At 43.6% G+C, this 21,315-nt stretch overlaps 1 protein-coding gene and 1 long non-coding RNA gene across 3 annotated transcripts in view; one reads left to right on the forward strand and one right to left on the reverse strand.

The window, feature by feature from the left end:
* LOC137380181 (calcium/calmodulin-dependent protein kinase type 1-like) overlaps window positions 1–21,315 on the reverse strand; it is a 202,124-nt gene that overhangs the window by 70,081 nt on the left and 110,728 nt on the right. The window contains exon 3 of the mRNA XM_068051945.1: window positions 5,234–5,365. Coding sequence (XP_067908046.1) covers window positions 5,234–5,365 — 132 coding nt within the window. The remainder of the gene's footprint in view (window positions 1–5,233; window positions 5,366–21,315) is intronic.
* The window catches only part of LOC137380182 (uncharacterized), a 34,450-nt gene that overhangs the window by 6,038 nt on the left and 7,097 nt on the right, over window positions 1–21,315 (forward strand). The gene's annotated exons all lie outside the window — the stretch shown is intronic.

Below are 21,315 nucleotides of genomic sequence, written 5' to 3' on the forward strand. Positions count from 1 at the left end.
GTGGAAATGGAGACAATGATTTCAAAAGGAGATTGGATAGGCAGTTGAAGGAAATAAACCTGCAGGGCTATGGAGATCAAGTGGGGGAGTCGGACTGACTGGACCACTCTGCAGAGAGCTGGCATGGACTCAATGGGCTGAATGGCCTCCTTCTGTCATAAATGATTCCATGACTCTACACATAAGTGAATGAGCAAATAGAAGGAGGAAAAGTCATTTACCCAGCAATGGGGCTCAGCTGTTGCTAAGCAGCTCCAATAAACCATAAATATAATAATTCCAAGTATTGAAAGGTAGGCACATTGCGATGAGGCACAACACAATGCTGACAAAATGCATTGTACAAACCCCTGGAAATTTGGTTTGCAAAGTCTTCCTCCTTTGCTTCATACCGTCCCCTCCGTACCCCTACCCCCACCCCGGGCTCCCTCCAAACACATCCAGTAAAAAAAAAAAGAGCACTCTTCTGGCAGATAACCAAACCCAGCAACACAAAAGAACATTAATTTGCCTTCCTTGAACATTTAAGGGGAATTTAAAGAAGAAATAAAACTATATATTAAATCCACGAAAATATCCTTAAACTTGGCACTGGAAGTTACTTCATCACAACCAAATAATTACAATGCTCCATTTCCTTCAGAGGACTACAAACAGGACCTCATTTCCATGCACATCCTATTATTACCTGGTGTGATATTCAGCATTCTCTCCTTGGAGGCTATAATTTAAGGCAGCATAACAATTAAAAAGGTAATCTATGTAAAAAAAAAATGACTAGGATATTACCTTCAAGGTAGCTGATGCCATTCACAGGCATAAGTTATTCTTGAAGTATACTTTCTTTGCTAAAGAGCAGAATTTCAATGGCCTGTGATTCCACACAAAACAGAATATCCAGCATTGCAGATTCAGCACCACGGGCCCAACTCCAACACCAAGTATCCCCAGTCACAGTTCCTGCTTTCTAGAGTGCCCTGTAACATTATGCTTAGACAGAGGTGAAAGCACAGACATCACCTGCCCTTTGGATCATTTGATCCTTTCACTACCCCATACACCTGTTCTATAATGGCAAAAACATTTTAAAAGATTGAAAGACAAACTGTGGTGAAGTGTCCCAAGGCACATCACATAAGCATAATAAAACAACCTAAGCAACCTAAGGACGTATTAGGACAGATGATCAAAAGCTTAGTCAAAGAGATAAGTTTTAAGGAGGGTCATAAAGGAGAAGATGTAGAGGGGCGGACAGCTAGAGGGAGGGAATTCCAGGATTTGTTGCCTAGGCAGCTAAAGGCATGGCTGCTGCTGATGGAGCGATTTAAATTTGGGATGTGCAAAAGGACAGAATTGGAGGAGCGCAGAGACTTGAGGGTTGTAGGGCTGGAAGAGGTTACAGAGGTCGGGAGGGGTGAGGCCGTTCCTTTTGAAAACAAGGATGAGAATTCGAAAATTGAGGCGCTGCCAGAACGGAGCACAAGGGTGATGGATGAGTGGAACTTGGTGAGAGTTACAAAATGGGCAGCAGAGTTTTAAATGAGTTCAAATTTATGGAGGAGGCTGGCCAGGACAGCACTGGAATAGTCAAGTCCAGAGACATGGATGAGGGTTTAGGCAGCAAAAGAACTGAGGTAGCGATGGAAATGGACAATGCTACAGAGGTGGAAATAGGCAGTCTTGGTAGTGGCGCGGATACGTGGTTGGAAGCTGATCTTGGGGTCAAGTATGACAGAGTTGGATTCAGCCTTAGGCAGTTGCCAGGGAGAAGAATGGAGTCCCTCCCAGAACCGCGACATAGTTCTCCTTGTCCTCACTTTCCACCCCACCAGCCTCCACATCCAAAGGATCATCCTCTGCCATTTCCGCCACATCCAGCATGATGCCACGACCAAACGCATCTTCCCCTCCCCTCCCCTCTCCCGTCAGCATTCTGAAGGGATCATTCCCTCCGCAACACCCTGGTCCACTTCTCCATTATCCCCGATACCTCATCCCCTTCCCACGGCACCGTCTGATGCAATCGCAGGAGGTGTAATACCTGAACTTTTACCTCCTCTCTCCTCACAATCCAAGGCCCCAAACACTCCTTTCAGGTGAAGCAGCGATTTACTTGTACTTCTTTCAATTTAGTATACTGTATTCGCTGTTCACAATGCCGTCTCCTCTACTTTTGAGAGACCAAATGCAGATTGGGTGACCGCTTTGTGGAACATGACCCGAGCTTCCTGTTGCTTGCCATTTCAACACACCCCCCTGTTCTCATGCCCACATCTCTGTCCTGAGATTGCTGCAGTGTTCCAGTGAACATCAACACAAGCTCAAGGAACAGCACCTCATTTACCGATTAGGCACACTACAGCCTGCCAGACTGAACATTGAGTTCAATAATTTCAAAGCATGACAGGCACCCCCCCTCCTTTTTAGTTTTACTTTTTATTTTTTGATTTCATTTTATTTTATTTTAGTTTGTTTCATCATTCAATTTTTTTTTTTAACCATGTGCGTGCCCAATTTTTTTTTCATGTTTGTGCTCTTGGCTAGGGCTTTCATTATTCTGTCATTTAACACCCTCTTTGTACTAACATTTTGTCTTTCACCACACTATTAACACACTCTTCGCCTTTGCTCCATGACCTCCTTGTCAGTTATTCTCTGTGACCCTATGTCCAATCAACATCTTCCCTTTTGTTCTCTTTTGTCCCACCTCCACTTTATTTGCTTAAAACCTTAAGACCATTTCTAACCTTTGCCAGTTCTGATGAAAGGTCACTGACCTGAAACGTTAGCAGGTCTAGCAGCATCTGTGGAGAAAGAAGCTGAGTATTTTCCAGCACTTTTTGTTTTTATTTCAGACTTGCAGCATCGGCAGTGTTTTGCTTTTATTATTATATTATTATTTTGGAGAATGGAGTCAGTGGCTAGGGAACAGAGTTCGCAGCAAGGACCCAAAACAATAGCTTTGGTCTTGTCAATATTTAGTTGGAGAACATTTCTGCTCATCCAGTACTGGATATCGGATGAGCAGTGTGATAAATCAGAGACACTAGAGGGGAAACGTATTTCTCTAAATTTAAAGTACAAATCAATACCACCACTTACAATGTCATTATAACCATTTGTCTCAGTTAGTGTCTTCTGGATTATTGCCTTCGGTCTCACTGCCAGTCATCTATCACTTGTTAAATAGTCTGTTAATCAGTCAGGATCTGAAACTGCTGATTACCCTATTCCTTGTTATTCTGTCCTTCACAGGGCTAATCCATGAATCTCATCATTCCAATCTTTTATTTATTAAGCCAGTGCTTGTTCCAAAGGCATCAGCTTGGCTTTTGCACATTGACACCCATGGAGCAGCAAAAGGCAAAAAGAAATGTCCACATTTCAACTAGAAAATAATAGCTGTCCCAAAACCAGTCCAGATGGCAGTAGTTTACATCTGCATCTATCTCCTCTCACCACACACGTTCTCTCTGGATAACGTAATAGAAGTCTATAACAAGATTATAGATAATAGGTTGCTCATAGCAAATTACCTTTCTAAGGTAAGAGACCAGATGATTAGTGTGGAAGATCATTTTCATTCCCAACAATGACTTCTCAAAGCTTGGAAAGTGATGCAGACTTTACAAGATAGCCATCACTCGGTCTTTGCCTCCCAAGCGCGCAATGTCAACATCTACCTGTTGACTTCACATCTTAGATCCTACATGGCCTTTCCAAAATCTTAATGACTTCTGCTTCTCCCTCTAGATACTTTAATTCCTTGAAACATTCCTTCTCTTCCATTTTACAATCTTACCTTCCCTTCCACATCCCCTAGGGCAGGAATACTACCCTACCACTCACTCTCTTGTTGTTTACCTCTTCCACCTGTAAAGCCGTCACATTTACAATATCTAATCGAGTATGGTAGAGGTGGGATTTTCTAATCTTGTATATTCACTAATGTATATATCATCTGACAAGATCAGAAATCTCCACGGTTGCAAAGTTCAGCCAAATACCTGTGGTTGGAATTTGTGCCCCAACAGTAGAGATTGGTGAACCAGACAATAACTTAGAGAAATACACCATCTGAAGAGATAGGTAACAGGAGAATCCTGACTGTGGATGGACGGGAACATGTTTCAAGTCCCACGTTAAGCAACTAAGTTTAACAGGCAGCCACATCGGGCACACAAGACAAGTAATTATGTCACAGAAATGCCCAACTTTAATTCTCTGATCTTCATGCAGATGTGAAGGTGCCAGCAGGAAATAACAAATCCTATTTGTGCTATAAGCATTCCTAAAGATTTGGGCTAAAATTCTGGAATTCCCTGTCATTCTGGGAGCACCATCACTACAAGGATTTCAGTGGTTCAAAGAGAAGGCCTACCACCTCGATGCGCAATAAATGCAACCTTAACACCTTGAATGTAGAAAATACCTCCCGCAGGGTTAGTTTTAGCCTGGCCCTTTATGACCCTGAAAGACTCTCACAAGACCCACCCCACTGCGATTATATCAGCTAGTCACTTACAAAACAATGTACTGAAGAACAAAAGGAACATTGGGCCATCAAATGCCATGGCAACATAACAAGGATACAGTAATCTGCGCTATCTGCAACAACCATACTTTTACAGTTATGTCAAAATAGCTAGACCTAAATTGTAACACACAATAAAGTGAGTGTGCTGCCAAGCTGACGCTGATTGGATAACTGAGGGACACTGAACCACATTTTGACTGCATGACTGCTTTACAGCAAGCGTAGGACCCACTAAATGAGATGCAGGTAAACAGGAATGTATACTATGTAGCACTATGTAACGTGCTCCACTGCAACTGACTCCCTCCATACCAAAGCACACCATCAGTAAGGATTTGTAAGTATCTTTGTGTAAATATCTATTTACAACGCAGAGCAAATTAATCAGCAGTAAACGATTGGAAAGCCCCTGCAACACTCTTAAATATGGAAAAATTCAAATGATATTTGTTTTATGGACCCAATGCTAAAATGCCATCTTTTACTTAGCTGAATGAAAGCAGACAGGCTTAGACTGTGTAATCCTGATAAATGTACAAAATGACTAATATGGCAAGATTTTTCATACTTGGATCAAAATTATAATTGGCAGAGGAATACATTTCTTTTAACTGGACTATAATTGGAAACAGATTATTCCGCCCCCCACCCCCCCCATCCATTTTCATTTTCACTTGCACATTCCTCACTACTTACTTCCTAAGGACAGCAATCTCATTCTCAATGCTGTTCTCCTTTCCCTCCAGAGCTTTCTTGGGGATACACTTAATAGCGACCAGTTTCTGAGTCTGTTTCTCCTCGGCAAGGACCACTTCAGAGAACGCACCCCTGGAAAAAAAAGGCAGACACATTAGCACTTCGCTGCTATACAGCGCCATTCGTTCTTTGACATACTATTGTGTTATGGGACAGAATACAAAGACTGAATCCTAACTAAAACCTAGTTAGGCAACCAGCCAACAGAAAACTGACCCAATCATGAGACACAAGTGTTACATTTAAGCAGGGGTGCATAAGCAGCATTGTCAAGCATGCGACTTATGAAAGTTCTCTGTTGCTAGAGGTATTGGGCACTGCCTGGGTGCACTAGTAACCTGGAGGGAATCTCCTGCAGAAGACCTCGAAGTAGGTAAGAGACTATTTCCATTGGCAGCAGGGTCGGTAATGAGAGGGTATTTTTATAGCCAGTTGTGATGATCTGGAACACACTGCCTGAAAGAATGGTGGAAGTAGATTCAATAACTTTCAAAAGGCAACTGGATATATACTTGAAAAGGAAACATTTGCAGGGCTATGGGGAAAGAGCAGGGGAATGAGTCTAACTGGTTAGCGCTTTTAAAGAGCCAACACATGCATGATGGGCCAAATGATTCTTTATGATTCTTTCTGTGCTTTATGATTCTTGGAGACATCCTTGCAGCTGGCAGGCTAAGTGAATAGGGGAAGCTGTTACAAGCTGCAATGCCCCCTCTTACAAGGCCTAATTCTATTGAGGTTTAATTGGCACAATGGTGGGGTCACTACAATTAATTCCAGTGTCCCTGGGATAGGAATGGAGGAAGACTAACAAAAAAAATGCCATGGTTCATACCCCTGATCACTACTCAGTGACTCCTGTTGAAAAGTTCATTTGTATGAATGCTGGCCGATTGAGCTGTTATGACATTCCACAGTTGAACAGCCCAAAGACACCAACTGACCATTCACACATGACAAAATGGTCACTTGGGTGAGACAGCTGGTGGAACCCAACACAAGACACCTTCAGGAGAAAATTAGTCTTCAAAATAACATTAAATTTATGTTTACAGTTGCATGTTCACATACCACAAGTGTAATATAAAGAAGATTTACACAACTGCCTGCAACAACAGATAGCTGCTGAATCACCATTATGACAATGGATGATGTGTGGTTAAGATACAACCATGGAAATTGCTGTTTGTTGATATTCGCAGATAAACACGCAATGCTGTAGTAAACAGAGAAATGTCATCATTGCAAACTGTAAATTCTGGATGGTGTATATAATATATTGGTACAGCAAGCAATTAGGAAATGGTATGTCAGTCTTTCTTAAAAAGGGTTTGAGGGAAAAGAGGGAAGAAGTCTTGAGGTAATTGTATAGGACCTTGGTGAGACCACATCTGTGGTACTGTGAACAGTTTTGGTCTCTTTACCTAAGGAAGGATATACTTGCCTTAGAGAAAGTGCATCAAATGTTGACCAAACTGGCTCTTGGGATGAGGGGATTGTCCTATGAGGAGCAATTGAGAAGACTTGGCCTATATTCCCTAGAGTTTAGAAGAACGAGAAGTGACCTCATTGAAACATATACAATTCTAAAGGGGCTTTTTGTTCCCTATTCTTTAATGGGATGTGAGCATCACGGGCAAGGCCAACATTTGTTGCCCCTCCCTAATTACCCTCGAGAAGGTGGTGGTGAACCATCTTCTTGAACTACTGCAATCCATCTGTTGTAGGTACACCCAGAGTGCTGTTAGGAAGGGAGTTCCAGGATTTTGACCCAGCGACAGTGAAGGAAAGGTGATATAGTTCCAAGTCAGGATGGTGAGTGGCTTGGAGGGGAATTTGCAGGTGGTGGTGTTCCCATGTGTCTGCTGACCCTTGTCTTTCTAGGTGGTAGTGGTTAGAACCATAGAAAAGTTTCGGCACAGAAAGAGGCCATTCAGCCCATCGTGTCTGCACTGGCTGAAAAAAATTGCCGCCCAATCTAATCCCACCCTCCAGCACCTGGTCTGTAGCCTTGCAGGTTACGGCACTTCAGGTGCAGTTCCAGGTACCTTTTAAATGAGTTGCGGGTTTCTGCCTCCACCACCGATCCGGGCATTGAATTTCACTACCCTCTGGGTGAAAACGTTTTCCCTCATGTCCCCTCTAATCCTTCTACCTTAAACCTGTGCCCCCTGGTAATTGGCCTCTCCGCTAGGGGAAACAGGTCCTTCTTGTCTATTCTATCTAGGCCCCTCATAATTTTGTCTACCTCAATTAAACCATCCCTCAGCCTTCTCTGTTCTAAGGAAAACAACCCTAGCCTATCCAATTTTTCCTCAGCTTCAATTTTCAAGCCCTGGCAACATTCTGTAAATCTTCTCTGTACTCTCTCCAGAGAAATTATGTCCTTTCTGTTATGTGGTGACCACAATTGTACACAATACTCCAGCTGTGGCCTAACCAGCGTTTTATACAGTTCCAGCATTGCATCCCTGCTTTTGTATTCTATACCTCGGCCAATAAAGGAAAGCATTCCATATGCCTTTTTCATCACTCTATCTACCTGTCCTGCCACCTTCAGGGACCTGTGGACATGCACTCCAAGGTCTCTCACTTCCTCTACCCCTCTCAATATCTTCTCGTTTATTGTGTATTCCCCTGCTTTGTCTGCCCTTCCCAAATGCATTACCTCACACTTCTCTAGATTGAATTCCATTTGTCACTTTGTCGCTCACTCAACCAAACCATTGATATTATTCTGGAGTCTACAGCTATACTCTTCACTATCAACTACACAGCCAATTTTTGTGTCATCTGCAAATTCCTCAATCATGCCTCCCACAGTTAAGTCCAAATCATTAATATATACCACAAACAACAAGGAACCCAACACTGAGCCCTGCAGAATGCCACTGGAAACTGCCTTCCCTTTGCAAATCATCCGTCAACCATTACCCTTTGTTTCCTGTCACTGAGCCAATTTTGGATCCAACTTGCCACATTCCCCTGTATCCCATGGGCTTTTACTTTTCTGACCAGTCTGTCTTGTGGGACCTTGTCAAATGCCTTACTAAAATCCATGTAGACAGCATTCACTGCACTACCCGCATCAATCCTCCTTGTTACCGCCTCAAAAAATTCAATTAAGTTAGCATGACATGAAATTCCCTTAACAAATCCATGCTGACTATCCCCAATTAATCCATGCCTTTCTAAGTGACAGTTTATCCTATCAGAATTTATTCTAATAATTTGTCCACCACCAAGTTCAGACTGACTGGCCTATAATTATTTGGTCTATCCCTCGTACCCTTTTTAAACAATGGTATGTTTGCAGACTTCCAATCCTCTGGTAGCTCGCTTGTATCTAGTGAGGATTTGAAGATGATCCTCAGAACATCTGCTATTTAGTTCCTGGCTTCATTTAACAGCTTGGGATACAATTCATCTGGCCCTGGTGATTTATCCACTTTCAAGGATATCAGACCCTCTAGTACTTCCTCTCTCAGGTTGTGGATTTGGAAGGTGCTGTCAAAGGAGCCTTGGTGAGTTGCTGCAGTGCATCTTGTGTATGGTACACTCTGCTGCCACTGTGTGCTGGTGGTGGAGGGAATTGTTTCTTAAGGTGGTGGATGGGTTGCCAATCAAGTGGGATGGTATCGAGATTCTTGAGTGTTGTTGGAGCTGCACTCATCAAAGTGGAGAGTATTTCATCACACTCCTGACTTGTGCCTTGTAGATGGTGGACAGGCTTTGGGGAGTCAGGAGGTGAGTTACTCATCGCAGCCTCTGACCTGCTCTTGTAGCCACAGCATGTATATGGCTGGTCCAGCTAAATTTCTAGTCAATGGTAAACATCAGGATGATGTTTTGAGAGGGTAAATGCTGGGAGGATGTTTGTCCTGACTGGTCAGTCTAGAACTAGGGGAACCCAGGCTCAGAAAAAGAGGCTGACCATTTAGGACTGAGATGAGGAAAAATTTCTTCACTCAAAGGGTTGTCAACTTTTATAATTCTCTACCACAGAGGGCTTTGGTTATTCAGTTGCTGAGTATGTTCAAGTCAGAGATCAGCAGACTTTTAGGTATTTAAGGGAATTAGGGGATATGGGGAAAGTGTGGGAAGGTGTAGCTGAGGTAGAAGATCAGCCATGACATTATTGAATGGCACAGCAGGCTCAAAGAACCTACTCCTGCTTTTCTGATCTTATAACAGACAAACTGATTAATGCAACTCTGTTATACCAACATGGCCTATATCTAACATTTTATGATATACATTAGCAGGGAAATGATTGTCAAGGAGCGACTATGTTAATTGAGGGACTGGACCCTGCCAAGTTTAGAAGTAGCACGTGTTACATGAATTTACACACACAATACTGGCTTCCATTAATACTTGTCCCATCTATTAATAGTTAGAAATAACTCACATCTATATTTCATGTTGAAGTGGGCTGTAATTTTGCTTTGCTGCCACCATAAAATACTGTAGCATAACATTCTGGAATGCTCATTATAAACTAACAAGTGTCTCCTGCAGTAATACCCATAATCTATAACACTCATTAAAATGCACCTCCAGGCTCTTTGTGACAGACTGGTATTAAAAGTAGACAATGCAATGAAGCTGTCAGTGCCATGAAAGATTAAACCAATGTGCCACACAGTAAAAGTGGCAATGAATTTTCTAATTTTCTGATAATCTCTTGGACTTTGGGATTATTCTGTGTATTTGGGCAGGTAGTTTCCTACTATAAGAGGGTCAAGGGCTCAACGCCTTCACCCAATGGACATTCCAGCTGTAAGAGCCTGATCAGTCTTTGGAGGGACATGGAAGAGTCCTCTCTGAACTGGGATGAAGAAAATCTGCTGATAACAAACTGCTTTCAACACCATTCATTTAAAGACAAGAGACAGGGGGAAAGAAGAAGTCTAGATGTGGTTTAACCCTTCTACACAGCCGGATGGCATTTGGCCAATTTCATTTAATTTCCCTCTGGCCAACCTGAAGAAAATCTGCTTTCCACTTTAATCAGGGAGCAACCGAGAGCAATCGACCTACTGTTGTGCAGTCGTGGTGAGAGCAGAGAGAATTGTTGTGTGAATATCTTTAAATAGAAAAAGTAATTAATTTAAGGAAAGTGGAACTGAATGTGACATCATAACTTCAGGCAGTATAGATGATGCCGTCCCTTTATTTTGATAAGTCTCCTGTTTGTAATTATTATGCCAGATAATTACTCCTTGAAAGATGAAATCCTAGGGTTAAACCCAATAAAACCCAGCCTACTGCAATTCTAGTGCAGCAAATGTGGCTGTTTTCCAAGTTGGGGACTGGGATCACTGATCTTTTCTTCAATGCAGAAGCACCAGCTTCAGTTAAAAAAAAATTCATACACTGACAACTGAGCAAAGCTCCATTCTCAATGGTCAATGCCTATGTGAACTGCTTATAGTATTGCACTTTCTAAACACTGTCCAAAAAGCATTTTATTTAGTTAAAATATTCAATATGTACTATCCAAAATGATCTTGCTGATTAACCTCCAAAATATTTTGATTACAAATATTGCGTTTCACTTTCAATCCGAATACAGAGGGGGGAGGGGCAGGGGTGAAAAATTACCAAGAAAATCATAAGATACAATTATCGATGTCAACTGCTCTCAATGGACCAGATCGGATTGCCGTTGCTTGTCCTCCCATTTGCGCTGATCTTAAAACACCAATTTGGTTTTCTGACCCACAGCAAGTTTCAAATTTCTAGCTGCATATCTGAGAACATAAATATTTCAAATGCCTCAATACACATGCCTCAACCTGGTCATGTAGCAATGAATTCAAACTGTTTTACCACAGAGCAATACAAGGGTGGATTTGCTTGCAAAGTCCGCACTGGACACGCACCAAAAATTGACAGATTTTTGTCTGGTAAGGGTACTAAGGGTTACAGAATCAAGACAGGTAGATGGAATTAAGATACAAATCAGCCATGATCTAATTGTACAGGAGCAGGCTTGAGGGGTTGAATAGCCTACTCCTGTTCCTAAGGTCATAGTGTCCTGTGGAGGATGCCTCAGATTCATGGATTTAAGATAAAATATTATTTCTGCTGGTATGATGAAAATAATCCTCAATTTCTATAGATTAATGGATATAAGGGAATTAAGGGATATGAGGATAGTGCGGGAACGTGGAGTTGAGGTGGAAGATCAGCCATGATCTTGGTGAATGTCAGAGCAGGTTCAAAAGAAGGAATTGCTCCTATTCTCTAAGTTCGGAATGAAGGGAAAAGAGAGTGGTCTTCATTCTTGCTCCAACTCACATCTCTCAAGAAATCAAATGCCAAAGCAGTAAAACATAAAATATATTGTGCACCAGTGATGCAAAGAACTAAAGAAAAGTATTCTGAGCTGGTTATCTCAGGTTCAAAATTTGCAATGAAAGAGGCTGCTTTAAAATGAGTTTGGTGCCAAGCCACCTTGATCCACCTCTAATCTAATCTATTGCCAACATTCCAATCAATATACCCCCTGGGCTTCATGTTTCACAGGTAGGATCAAGAAAGTATATTGTATTACTTTTTATTCTTTTCGTGGCGATGTGGGCGTCGCAGACAAGGCCAACATTTGTTGCCCATCCCTAATCCCCTTTGACAACTGAGTGGCTTGCTGGGTAGGCCATTTCAGAGGGCAGTGTGCCTGGAGTCACATGGGGGCCAGCCCAGGTAAGGATGGCAGTTCCTTCCCTGAAGGACATTAGATGGCTTTTTACGACAATCGATGATAGCAATGAAACTGAGAATAGCTTCAAATTCCAGATTTTCACTAATTAAATTTATTAATTGAATTTAAATTCCAACAGCTGCCATGGTGGGATTAGCCTGGGCCTCTGGATTACCAGTTCAGTGACATTACTACCACTCCACCGTCTCCCTTCTAGCTATACTGACCCCTGCCCCCGCACCCCGCAACTGACCACTTCACTCTTTTAGCTCGTTTGGATCAGTCAACAGGAATGCTTCATAAAATAGCAGCATCCTTTGACCACAAATGGTAACAAGGTGCTGCTTTGTGTATTTTCTTTCAATCACCTAAGTATCTTGGTTCTGAAAGTGAAATTCCAATTATAACTGACCATCAAATCATTTCTGTTAGTAGGCAGTTGTATATTTGGCTGCAACATGCTCGCTAAGGAAATGTAGATGCCAAACAGATTACTGCTCCATTCATGCCCTAACAAGGCTATGTGGGAGGAATGTAACTTTCTGGCTCTTCAATGTAGTTTCTGCTTAAAAAAAAAACTGCCACCCTCTTAAATACATTTACCAAACTTTCATAAAACCATATCTTTGTGCCTACTGAAGGAATGATAATTGTCAGAATGGAAGTGTTAAAATTTCTACTTTTGTGGAGTACACTGCTTACACTACTTGGAACACAAGAGCATTTTGCATCGTGGAGGTTTCTGACTGAATAACCCAAGGCTAAGCCGTAGGCCTGAATTTGAAGAAATTGCAGAATAGGCACCGTACACTATTAAAATATTAAAATGAGGCGTTTATTCAATTTGTTAGTCAAAAATTGGGGGGTTAAATTGGACAGTCCCGAAAAAAGGCACGGGGATCGTAATGCGCAATTAACCCGCGCCCATTCAATGTAATGCAAGCAGCACACCAATTCCGTGCTGCCTGATCATTTAAGTGATTGCTGTGTACAATTAGAGCCTAACACTGGCTGCATGCATCAGCAGGGGGCCCAGAATTGTAACTTGCTGGCACCAGTTCAAGCTTGCCTGCCCTGCTTAAAGCAAGCTAGCAGGTCTTAAACAGGTGGTGGTTCGTGGCTGGAGCAGGTACTGGCAGTCGTCCAGGAAGTGAATCTGACCCGTGAAACTGTGAAGAAGGCACAATATGGGACAGAGCAGGCTCCAAAGTTTTCAAACACTGCACTGGAGGCCTTGGTGAAGGAAGTGAAAAGTAGGAGAGATGTCCTCTATATGCAGGGGCCAGGCATGTTCAAAAGGCTGTGGGAGCAGATAGCCATAGAGGTCAATGCCAGGAGTCAAGCCCCGAGGAGCTGGATACGGTGCTGCGAGTAGTACAATGACCTCACACGACTGGTCAAGGTCAGTGAAGGCATCTTCAAATGCCATATCCTACCAACTACACTAGTAGCCTCAGCCACTGCTCAAATCACCACACACCCATCACTCACCTGCCAACAATCTCTTATCAATCAGTCCTCATACCTAATATTCATATGCTTCACTTAACCCTCACATATTTAATACTGCTACAAGCCTGACAGCCACACATCACAGTTGGCACACACTGCCAGCTATTTAATCATGACAGCCACATCAGTCAAACAGATTACACAACACACTTCCCTCTCTCTCACAGGACAAGGCAATGCACAACTAGACAGAGAAGTACCTAACCAGAGGGGAACAGGCACAACTGCAAGTCTGAACGCCCATGGAGGAGCAGTGCTGGCCATTATTGGGACACCCTTTCCTGAGGCTCTGGCCAGCAGCAGGGCTGAAACCATCAAAGGTGACAGTATCTTCATACCTACTCCTCCTTCTCACATCTCAATTACCCCTCATCCCACACAGTCTCCTGATTTACAAGCTGCAGATGGTGTAAGCATACACCTCTTACTTTCTCCCCTTCCCTGCACCACATTACCTTTGTGGTTTTTTCCTTTCAGATATTGAAGAGGTATACCCTGGCCAGCAGTGGACAAACACCATGAAGGGAGTGATGATGAAAACACAGCACTGTCTCTTTATTTCACACTCAAAGCCACCAGCTAAGACATCGACAACTGCACGTATCTTAGAGGATAGATTAGAGGAGGATCTGCATGTGGTGAGAGACACTGGGCATGAATGGGCTGCGGCCAGGGCAGGGGGCAAGGATAGTACATGTGCCAGCTGGCCAGAGGGTGACGTAGCACAAGGTTTCCGCTGCAGAGCACTCAGATGAAAACTTTGCGGGGGCAGCCTAAAAGAACTCTGATGGGTATGCAAAACAAAATGTTTGGTGCATTGGGAAGCTTGTGGTCAATGTCAAGAAGCATGGAGGAGCCCAGCTCCAACTTGGTACAGAGCTTTGCGCAGAGCTTGGAGCCCATCCTTTGGAAGAGGTGGCCAACTCCGTTTTCACACTTGTGGACCTAACCATGATTCTGTATCCGATGGCCAATGTCTCAGCTTCCATTGCAGCACAAGCAACAGCCACCCATCTGAGTGCTCCAGTGGAAGCTCAGACTATTGCCATCAAGGCTGTGGCTTACAATGTGCATGGGGGCTTGCATTGCGTCACAGCAGTCCAGCAATCTGTCCTCCAATTGATTACTAGGATTGCTGAGGTGCCCCCTGGGGAGGGGAACAGCAGTGGTTCCATCGAGCAGGAAACTGCTGTCCTCTCTTAGGATGACAATATTCATCCTCCCACCTCTGCTTCTCCACCAGTGCCCTTGCTGTTGACCATCAGTAAGACGGTCAAGACTGTTGCCACCCAGGCCAAGATGGTGCAGCCCACAGACAGGCCTTCTAGGCCCAGAGCTGCTGGACAGTGTCCTCTAAGACCATCCGCAGCCTTCTTCCTCTGAAAATCAACAGCTTAAGACCAGCCATGCTGCAGCCACTGGGGCAATCCTGCATGGGAGGACTAGGACTGGCAAGGGCACCCACAAAGCAGGCACAAAGAAATGTACAGGAATGATTAATTGATTTTGTATGCAATATGGCATGATTGTATTTAAAAATTTGATTTGAAAAGTTTATTTTGTGGTGGCTTTTTTTTTTTTTTAACTCTTGCACTGTGGTCAGGCAGACACTGAATGGTCAGTGATGGGAGAAGGTAAGGTGTGGTGGTGAATAGAGAATAGGGGGTTGCACTTACTTGCTAGCGCACTCCGTTGAGTTCTTCATTGACAACCCAGCCAGAAAGGGGCAGTCTAGGTTGCTGCCTCCCATACACTACCATTTGTGTATTCCCTTGTCTTGTTAGCCTTTCCCAAATGCATTACTTCACACTTCTCCGGATTGAACTCCATTTGCCACTGTTCCGCACACCTGAATAGTCCATTGATATCTTCCTGCAGGCTACAGCTTTCTTCTTCATTATGAACCACACAGCCAATTTTTGTATCATCTGCAAACTTCTTAATCATCCCCCCCAATACTCAAGTCCAAATCACTGATATATATCACTAAAAGCAAGAGACCTAGTACTGAGCCCTGTGGAACCCACTGGAAACAGCCTTACAGTCACAAAAACACCCATTGACCATTACATTTTTGCTTACTGCCTCAGTTAATTTTGGATTCATCTTGCCACTTTGCCTTGGATCCCATGGGGTTTTACTACAGTGACCAGTTTGCCAAGTGGGACCTTATCAAAAGCCTTGCTAAAGATACATATAAACTATATCAAATGCACCATCCTCATTGACCCTTTTTGTTACTTCCTCAAAAAATTAATCATGTTAGTCAGGCACAAGCTTCCCTTAACAAACCCCTGCTCACTGTCTTTGATTAATATGTTCTTTCTAAATGAAGACTTATCCTGTCGTTCAGAATGTTTTCCAATAATTTTCCCACTACTGAGGTTAGGCTAACTGGCTTGTAATTACTCAGTGAATGCCTTTGTCCCTTTTTAAACAATGGTGCAATGTTAGCTGTCCTCCAGTCCTCTGGCACCACACCTGTAGCCAAAGACACTGGAAAATGATGGTCAGAGCCTCCGCTATTTCTTCTCTTGCTTCCCTCAACAGCCTAGAATACATTTCATCCGGGCCTGGGGATTTATCCAAAGATGTTAAACCCCTTAATATTTCATATCTCACTAGGTTAATTTCATTTAATATTTCACTCAACTCATCTAATTACAATGTCTGTATCATCCCTCTCTGGTGAAAACAGGCACAAAGTATTCATTAAGAATCATACCGACATCCTTGGCCTCCACACACAGGTTACACTTATGGTCCCTAATGGGCCCTATTCTTTCTTAAGTTAACCCCTTGCTCTTGGTGTATTTATTAAGAAAATCCCAATGATTTTTAACTTTACTTATCAATATTTTTTCATGCCTTCTCTTTGCTTTCCTGATTTCCTTGAATGCCCCCTCACTGATCTGGCACTGATTTACCTTCAAGTAGCTGTTTCCAGTCCACTTTAGCTAAATCACATCTCAGCTTAGTAAAATTAGCTTTTCTCCAATTGAGAACTTTTATTCCTGGTCTATCTTTGTGCTTTTCCATAACCACCCTACACCTAACTGAATTATTGTCACTTCCACCAAAGTGCTCCCCAACTGATATCCCTTCCACCTGCCCAGCTACATTCCCTAAAACTAAGTCCACAAACACATGCTCTCTTGTTGCTATGTGCTGGCTAAAAATGTTCTCCTGAATGCATTTTAAGAATTCTGTTCCCTCTGTGCCTTTCGCCACTAATTCTATCCTAGTTAATATTAGGGTCTTTGAAATCTCCCACCATTACTGTCCTATTGTTTTTGCACTTGTCAGAGATTTGTCTACATATTTGATTTTCTATCTCCCTTGACTGTTTGGGATCTATAATATGCTCCCAATAGTGTGTGATTGCCCCTTTTTTGTCCTTCAGTTCAACCCATTTGGCCTCATTTGCTGATCCTTCTATCATATCATCCCTTCTCACAGTTATAATTGTTTTTTAATCAATATTTCAACCTCCCCCCTTGTTTTTTTAATCCCCCTGTCTCAGAGTGGATGGGAAGGGCCTATTTCCCTTAGCAGAGGGGTCAGTGATTAGGGGGCATAGATTTAAAGTGATTGGTAGAAGAATTAGACAGGAGATGAGGACATTTTTTTTCATCCAGACTGTGGTGGGGGTCTGGAACTCACTGCCTAAAAGGGTAGTGGAGGCAGAAACCCTCAACTCATTTAAAAGTTGTCTGGATATACACCTGAAGTCCCGTAAACTCCTGTAATGATTCTATGATCTGAAAATCCTGTAACCAGGAATGTTGAGCTGTCATTCTTTCCCTTCTTTCAGCCATGTCTCGGTAATAGCTATAATATCATACTCTGTGTCAATCTGTGCTCTCAGCTCATTTGCCTTATTGCCTAGACTTCTTGCACTGCAGTTTTTACTATTTAGCAGTGCCAAACTCCCTTGTTGTCTGTTTTATAGCCTTTGTTTCCTCTGCCTTCTAAACAGACTTACTCATTTTCTGCCTTCCGTTTCCAACTTTTCTTCTCTCCCTTCTGAATCTACTCTCAGGTTCCCATCCTCCTGCCAAGTTAGTTTAAACCCTCTCCAACACCACTTGCAAAACCCCTGCAAGGATATTGGTCCTGGCCCTGTTGAGGTGCAACCCGTCCAATTTATACAGGCTCCATCTCTCTCAGAAGTGGTCCCAATGCCTCAGGAATCTAAAGCCCTCCCTCTTGCATCAACTTTTCAGCCGCTTATCCATCAGCTCTATCTTCCTATTTCTGTACTCATTAGCACATGGCACTGGGAGTAATCCGGAGATTACCACTGTCACACTCGCGGGAAGTGCAGTGATGAAAATGCAGAACCAAACCGAAGAGTTATAAAAAAAATTGGAACAATTTTTAAATGACCGATACATGTGCTGTCAACAAAATGGAGGAAAACACACATGACCTTGCACTCAAATTCACATCCGTGCCTATTAAGACCCATCTGCATGGAAAAGTGACAGATAATCACACCTAGATGCGAGTTGTAGTCAAAAACAATGAGACAGGATCCTCAGACTTCTCGTCTGTGAATAGCCTCTATTACAATGGAGTTTGAACCACCCTCATCTCCTCAGAATGGGGCCATCAGCAAGGCCTTTATACAGCCCAATTAGGACTGCAACCTGAAGTCACATGGGCAAAACCAACCCTTATAAAAAAAATTCACCTTAAAAGGTCATCAATTTAAGGAACAAAGTGGGGAGTCTTTTCAGGACAGAACTAGGGATATCATCATCAGTCTGGTCTGTCCTCAGTCACACAGTGCAACAAAAAAGCCATTTTTGAATTCCAGCAAGGCAGAGAGAGAGAGAGATCAGTTCCAGCCAACACAATTGAACCCTGCTGAGACAAGTTAGAAGCTAGCCACAGCAGAGACTTTGTAAAAACTATTCTTCTACCAGTGAGAATTGACTCAAGACATCAGCATCACCTTCATCCCAAAGTGAACTGCCAGGAGACTGCAACAGCCCAATGATTGCCAGACAACCAGGAAACAGGCCTGCAACTTTAAAATTCACCTTCCTAGGGGAATCCCACAGGTTATTCCTGAAACAAGTTTGCACAACCTGAACACCTCTTATCCTGTTTCTATCTATCTTCTCTTGAGAATGTGTGTGAGAGTGAATGCGTGCGTGAGTTTTGTTGCTAACATTTTCGGGGAATGAGTATTCTTTAATAAATATTTAATTTTCTGTTTTAAACCTACAAGAAAACTTGTCGCTTTCTGTTTATTTCTGTAAATAAAACACAAGGGGTTAAAATACTAGTAACAAAAATTCTTGCTGCAGTCAGTTCGGAGGTGAACAGTGGAAACCAGCCACGCCATCACCCACCTGGGCATTACACTACCTTTGAGATCCTGCTTTTCAATCTCTCTCCTAGCTCCTTAAACTCTGCCTGGAGGACCTCATCCCTCTTTCTATGTCATTGGTGCCAATATGGACCACTACGTCTGGTTGTTCACCCTCCCTTCTCAGAATGCCCTGGGGCTGCATTTTAGAATTGGTGGTGAGCTTCAAAGATGGCGGTCCGCATGCGTGGACTTTACTCCACAGAACCGGGGATTTGATAGTGAAGGGAACAGACAGGTACTTCTTCAGTGCAGACGTGACTCCAGGAAGGTATGTTGCCTCTCTGGTTCCAGGGTCGAGGATGTCAGTAAGTGACTACAGGGGCTGAATTTTACCGACCCCCCCCCACCCGATGTTAGGGGTCGTGGTGGGGGGGGGGGGCAGAAAATGCCTCCCGATGACGCGGAGGGGGCGGGCGTTCCGTCCAGCGCCACTACGCAGGCACTGATGCCATTTTTCAAAAGGGTTTCCAGCCCTTACATTTTTAATTTAAATTTTTAAAGTCACAGGAAATTAAAAAATGAAACAAAGTTAACCCGACCCACTCCCACCACCCCCCCCCCCCCCCCCCACCCCAGGGGTCCTGTCACGATCCCGGACACTGGGGGGGGGGGGGGGGGGGGTCGGTAAAATTCAGCCCCTGTAGTCACTTAGTGGCATCCTTGACCCTGGAACCAGAGAGGCAACATACCATCCTGGAGTCATGTCTGCTCTGCAGAAGTACCTGTCTGTTCCCCTCACGATCAAATCCCTTACCATTCTTGCTCTTCCATTCTTCTTTTTCCCCCCACCCTGTGCAGCTGAGCCACCCATCATGCTGTGGACCTGGCTCTACCTGCACTCCCCAAAAGAACCATTACTCCCAGCAGGAAAGTGAAATGCACTCAGGGGATCCCTGCCCTGCCTGCCTGATACTCCTCATCCTTCTGGCAGTCACCCATTCCCTCTCTGCCTGCACATTTTTATGCTGCCTAGTGACCACCTCCAGAAACATCCTATCCATGAAGCTCTCAGCCTTGCTGAATCCTGTAGTGATTCCAGCCGCCGCTCAAACTCCGGAACCTGGAGCTGCTCTAGCCGGTGACATGTGGCTGTCCAGGCCATGAGAAATATCCAGGATTTCCCACATGACACAAGATGTGCATTCCACAGGGCTGAGGTGCCCTGCCATGCTTTTACTTTCTAGACTACTAACTAGAAACACCTACCAGCTACTCACCGATTGACTCCTTCCCTGGTTATGGTATCACTATAGCTGTTTTTCAGATGGTGCCATTGTTGCTGGTGATTTCGCTGGAGGCTCTCTCCCCCACTTTACATTGTTGCGCTCAGTCTCCACGAAGGTCCGCCACCACCACTGTTGCATGTGTGCGAGGGCTGCACACTGGAGTCATCAGCCATGTTGTCAGCGGATAGCCCTCGTCACCCAGCAGCCATCCTTTACTTTGCCGTGGTGGCTCAAATGCAGCTGGCACAGTGGACTGCTGCAGAATGAAGGCATCATGACTGTGTCAGGAAACTGGCCATTGATCAGCATGACTCGCTGACTTCTCCTCCTCCTTCTTTTATCAGCTTGTTCTGCTCTGTGTGGACTCTGTTTATTCTCCAAGTCATGTTTGATTCCAAGGGGAATGAACCTGGGAGTCTGGAAGCAACTGGTAAATGCAGAGCCTTGGAGTCAGCAAAAACTCCCTCAGCACCTGTCACATCAGCCTCTGCAGACGTTTGCAATTCAAAACTTGCACAGAAAGCATTTGTAGAATCAAAACATCAGCCTGACGAAATCAACCAGCAATTAACCTGCAAGTAGTTGATAATGCCTTAAATAGTACTGCTGGGGGTGGGGGGGGGGTGGTTCTTTCTGCAGCTGAAGGCATGTTAATTAATGCAAAGCTAAGAAAGGGCATTATAGCTGGAGCATTGAGCTCCAAAATACACCACTGGCATCAAAGCAGCATGCCATGATCTGCCACCTCTGTATACTTCCAGGGAACATGCCTTGTACCCGTTAATGCCTTCTCCAATATGGCATCCAGCGCGATTCATCCCCAAATGTGCACTTGTGCCATGGACACCACTTCAGATTGTTAAGGGCACTCATAGTGCCCAAAAGACTGGCACTAACGAACCCAATTTCTCACCCATGGTATCCCCAGAGATGAACTCTACTTAAGTAGTTTAACAAATGAACAGTCAGAAGGACTTAACACAAGGCTTTTGTTATATACATGATGGACATATATTAGAGATAAGTATTTAAAAGAACTATATCTCTATAACATTGTCCAGTATTGGGTGTTCCTAGTTCAGGGCGATATGCAGATGCATCGTGCATTGTGTGTAGGGGTCGGGGAGGGAGAGAGAATGAAATTGAGAGAAATAAAGAGAATAAAAATGAGAGAATGAAAATGACATACAGGGAA

This window comes from Heterodontus francisci, chromosome 19 (assembly GCF_036365525.1).
Source record: "Heterodontus francisci isolate sHetFra1 chromosome 19, sHetFra1.hap1, whole genome shotgun sequence".
Classification (NCBI taxonomy): Eukaryota; Metazoa; Chordata; class Chondrichthyes; order Heterodontiformes; family Heterodontidae; genus Heterodontus; species Heterodontus francisci.